The sequence below is a fragment of the Rhincodon typus genome, unplaced genomic scaffold, assembly GCF_021869965.1.
Source record: "Rhincodon typus isolate 14 unplaced genomic scaffold, sRhiTyp1.1 hic_rhity00012112, whole genome shotgun sequence".
Taxonomy (NCBI): Eukaryota; Metazoa; Chordata; class Chondrichthyes; order Orectolobiformes; family Rhincodontidae; genus Rhincodon; species Rhincodon typus.
Genome location: NW_025977750.1, coordinates 1,503 through 6,825, shown reverse-complemented (window position 1 = coordinate 6,825; position 5,323 = coordinate 1,503). Strand labels below are relative to the sequence as shown.

At 37.4% G+C, this 5,323-nt stretch overlaps 1 protein-coding gene across 1 annotated transcript; it reads right to left on the bottom strand.

Moving 5' to 3' along the window:
- Positions 1 to 77: 77 nt before the first annotated feature.
- On the bottom strand, positions 78 to 4,824 carry LOC125482543 (exocyst complex component 5-like; the record flags this gene model as incomplete). Its single annotated transcript, XM_048594635.1, has 4 exons — positions 78 to 256; positions 597 to 625; positions 1,508 to 1,572; positions 4,630 to 4,824. Coding segments are annotated over 4 exons (468 nt in total), but the record flags the coding sequence as incomplete, so codon positions are not given.
- Positions 4,825 to 5,323: the final 499 nt, after the last annotated feature.

Genomic DNA, 5,323 nt, shown 5'->3' with positions numbered 1-5,323 from the left:
GCATCTGCAGTTCCTACTATCCTTGACAAAGTGAAGTTATCTGTTGAATTGAGCTCATCTCCAACATTGTGCAGATTTTAAAGAGAAGTTTCAACTTTCTGCTCCATAGAACAAAGGTTTAGTTGGACACAGATAAAAATTAATACCTTAAAATGGAGTAAAACTGCTGCAACCTCATGCATCCTGGAAATTTCACCTCTTTTCTGTGCATTTGTAAATTCCTGAATCAGCTGGCATTCCAAGTCATGATATTTACCTATAAAGATTGCAAACTATATTTTACTTTGCTTGGTACTCATGATCTGCTGATTATAATGATCACATCATTAAAGAGGTAGCAAATTCTCAGATTTTAGACAGGAAAAAATGGCCAAAACATGAACGTTCCATCAATCATAACTTGATTGAGATTTGCAAACGAATTTGTTTTGAAACACTTAGGCATCTCCCCAGCTTGTCAACCTATTGTCATATTTTATCTTTTTTTTTGAGATATGCTGGCAGAACATTGGTGATCCAACTATATTTTAGAATATGCTAATTTCAAGGGTTTTTTTTTTAGTGATAGCAACAAAAATAGAGCCACAAGAACTTACTTGCAATTTTTGACTTCACTTCTGCAAACCTAGGAGAGAAAAAAAAAATTAATTTAAGGTACTTCGTAAAAGATTGAGTCATATTCTTTACTCTTGATTGAATATTCAGATGTCTGAGGAACACTGAAGAGCTATTTATGATATATGCATACATAAGCTTTAAATTACAATGAAAGATCTATGTACTCAAAAATAAGTTAAAATTTAGATCAATAACAAATCTCCTTAATTAACACATTTAAAACAAAGCATCATGATCTCACTGGTGAAGCATTTGATATTCAATGTATAATTGCACTGAACCCAAGATTCTATTATGAACGATTGTATAGGACTTTGGTTCGACCACATTTGGAATACTGTGTACAGTTCTGGTCGCCACATTACCAAAAGGATGTGGATGCTTTGGACAGGGTGCAGAGGAGGTTCACCAGGATGTTGCCTCGTATGGAGGGTGCTAGCTATGAAGAGAGGTTGAGTAGATTAGGGTTATATACATTAGAAAGATGGAGGTTGACGGGGGACCTGACTGAGGTCTACAAAATCATGAGGGGTATAGACAGGGTGGATAGCAAGAAGCTTTTTCCCCCCCAGAGTGGGGGACTCAATTACTAGGGGTCATGATTTCAAGGGGAGAGGGGAAAAGTTTAAGGGAGATATGCGTGGAAAGTTCTTTACGCAGAGGGTGGTGGGTGCCTGGAACGTGTTGCCAGCGGAGGTGGTAGAGGCGGGCACGATAGCGTCATTTAAGATGTATCTAGACAGATACATGAATGGGCAGGGAGCAGAGGGATACAGATCCTTGGAAAATAGGCGACAGGTTTAGATAGAGGATCTGGATTGGCGCAGGCTTGGAGGGCCAAAGGGCCTGTTCCTATGGTGTAATTTTCTTTGTTCTTTGATTGGCTTACCTGTCAAAGGGCAGTTCTTGAGCAATGAGGTGCAACTTCTGAATGATATCAGCTGCTTCTTTAATCTGAAGGAAAAACATAACATTCAACCATGAAGTCAGAGATATTTATGACTTTTTGAAAGAGAGAAACAGAAGAAATACAAATAGCACAATTATTAAACTATTTGTCGAATCCAATGATTCATTAATTTGTACTTGAAAAGTTGGCCAAAAGAATACAATTTTTGATTGGTCACCAAAGTATAATTGAGAGATTAAAAATAAAACCAAAAGGTTGGAAACTAAAACAATCAAAACAATGCTAGTTATTCATGCTCTTTGTTTTGTAACCTAACTGGCCAGTATAGCATTCATAAGCTGAGCATCATCAATATGTAACAATTTATAGAAACCTGGCTGGCTACATAAGGCACTGAGTTGGCCAGTGATGTTATATTATTATTCAATTTTTACACAGGAAAAAAAGCATGACAACATTTTAATTCGTAATTTTGTGACCTCAAAGTACTGATTTTTCTGTTTGAGAATTAAGAGTAATGTATAACACTGTTGGCAATTAGCATCCTTCAATACACCGTACAGTTTTATAAGTCAATTTCCTTCTGATCAAACTTTGAGTAAATAGAAACAATGAATATTTCAGGGAAGGATTAAGCAAAACATTATTCAGACAGTGATGTTGACAGAGGAATAAATTACAACAATAACCATATCATAGCACTGACTATACTTACTAAGTAATTTATTAGCTAATGGAAAATCCTGCAAAAGGCACTATAGAAATGCAAGTCTTTCATTCTATAATGGGATGGAATGCAGAACTCCTCGTAGGACTGTGTTAGAGCAAGTTTTACAGAAAGATTAAACTATTTAAGTTTGCGACAACTATACAATCTCATTGAACTTTATTCTCACGATTAAATAATGCAGTTTAAACTGCATGGTGTGAAGATCTGTGATAAATGGAGCGCTTTATTATTCTAGTTTATATTACCACTAAATGAAAGCAGAATTGTATTCAGATACTCATTAATCTCCCATGACATTGTACTGTGAGAGAAGACCAATTCCAGTATTCAGGTGAAGTTAAAAGGGAGATGGTTAACTTGATCAGCATAACGCTGAAGACTGACAGGAACGGAGTGGACAGGAGGAGCATGAGCTGGGGGGAAAATGGTATGAGGTGGGGACAGAAGATAGACAGGGTCACACAAATGATACAACCCAAGAATGGTGGGAGTGGGACATGAGGTCACGGTCCTATCCTTTAGTGATGAGGGAGAACGAGAGGAAAAACGGAAAGTAATTGAATGTGGAAAAGTTCGGAGGAAAAGCAGATATAGGGTCGGGTGGATCAGAGCCTATTTCCTTGTCAATGGGAGGAGTGTCAGATTTCTTCATTATAGCCATTAGGGATGCCAACACCTCTTGCTCAAATCAATGATAATGATGGCAACAGTCAAGGAGGGAGTAGCAGGATGCCTGCTCAGTGTAGCAATATGGGACATTAGGAAGGCTAGTGTTTGTGGGCGAAAGAGTCAGAGAATAAGGAGACAATGGGAAGAAAGCGGATGCAGGTCAAATGTGTGGGTGGAGATTGAAAGAGAGTGGGTAATTATTTCCACTCTTATGGTTTATAGGTTGGGGAGGGGAAACGATTAACAGTTAGATCTCTAGTGACAAAGGTTTCACTCCATCTCAGTTTGGGAATGAGGAATTTTTCTCCTGTATTGTGCATGTAGGCAGGAAAGGTCTACTCTTATTGAGTTTCAGCAATGAAGTAATCATTTCTTTTCAGGCAGGGAAGGAAATTTCACATTTGAAGACATTGGAAGGTGAATAATTGAACTTTGAGAGTGGAGGTGAAGAGACAAATGCAAGGATTACTGTGGCAGGGAGGGAGCAAATCTTAAACAGTCTGCATTATTTAGTTGAGCTCTTTTATGCTGTCAGGCAAATGGCATGTAGATACAATTCTGCATGCCATTTCTCCTGATTTTTTAATGTCATGTTCTCCTCTGGTATGGGCAGTCAATTGGTGCTTCAGTGATTTCCAAAGTTATTGATCTTTCAGCAGTTATTTGAGAATTGAGAAGGAATTTCTTCACCCAGAGGGTTGTTAATCTATAGAATTCCTTGCCCAGTGAAGTAGTTGACGCTACTTCAGTAAACGTTTTTAAAGGTAGATTTTTTTTGAACAATAAAGGAATTAAGGGTTACGGTGAGAACGTGGGTAAGTGGATCTGAGTCCACGAAAAGATCAGCCATGATCTTACTGTATGGCGGAGCAGGCTCGAAGGGCCAGACGGCCTACTCCTGTTCCTAGTTCTTATGTTCTTATTTCCGTTCTATTGCCAGGCATTCTTTTCCACCATTCTTAAATGAATACCAGAGAACAGCTCTTGTGGCTTCAGTCAGCAATTTCTATTGACAAAGTAAGTTGCACAAATTTAACTTCGACAATCATTGGAGGGATGAGAGTGAATGGAAAGGCGTGCTTCAGACTTCATGATATGCGCTCTTAAATATTTTACGTTAAAGGCATCAACAAGGGGATGGACATGTTAGCTGCTTTCCTATCATACTAATTTAGCCACAATATTTATATGTACAAACATGCACAGAATTATTTTATTACTAGTAGTTGTAACTGAATAAAGAACTTGAAAATTCAACTATTTACCTGAATTCTAGATTTTGCCTTCAAAAATTTAAAAACTTTTCTTGGTGTCAACTTATTCCTCACTAATGCAGTTGACACATTTTTATTAAGATTCTTTAGCCACACAATAGAATTCAACTCAAGAACAATGAAAGAGTGGTGGAAATCTCACTTCTTTATCCATGTGAATATGAATAAGCCATGAGCCAAAATTCTCAGTTTAATTAGCAAAATTGGAAAATAAAATTTAAAAAAAAACACCAACAAATACTTTATCAGCACTCTGCAGGTTACCACTTTTAATTCACATTTCTGAACAATGAAACTGTTAGACTCTTTGAGAAGTTTAGGCTCTCAGTGGTTTGAAGTCTTACCGTGGTAAGTCATGGTAGCAGCTTGTAATTAGAGAAACACTGCTTACTGCTTTGAGCCATTTTTATCCTGCTGACAGCACTTACCTTTTCTGGATTTGTGAAAACGTCTGACTTCAGTTCTCCATCCAGAAACTCATTAAAGTATTTCATCAGTTTCTGTGCCTCTACAGCCCGTTGCCTTGGCGTATTTACTCCTTCCAATTGGTCTCCAAGGTGACAAACCTTTGTTGCTACATAGCTGATATGTTCATCCAACTCTTGGAAATGCTGAAAGGCGATCTACAGGCATGAAAATGAGGCATCAAAATTAGGGTTACCAGTGTATTAGGGCATTATCCAAATATTTCACTTTGATAGAAAAGACATAAATTATTAATATTTAGGGTACAGCAGTCATGAAGAATGAAACAGTATAAAAACTTTATTCAACTCATCTTTCTAAAAGTAAATCCATCAAGCATATTATCCTTTGACCTGTCATTCTGGGTTGCAGACGTGATAATAATATTTGTTGGTGCTCAACTGATCAATGTTTCAAAAGGATAAAAAAGAAAAATCAGTCTTCATTCTAACTTTTACCACTTCACTGACACCCAGAAGTTGTACTCAAACTTAATTTCAAGTTGCTCACATACACCTACAAATCCCAACATGGCACAATGCTACTTATGTCTAATGCTACAAGCTTCACAATCTGTACCATCCACTCTTCTCTCTCTAGACTATTGTACCTCACATCATATCCTATCCCATAGTTCCAGTGATGGAACCTTCAGCT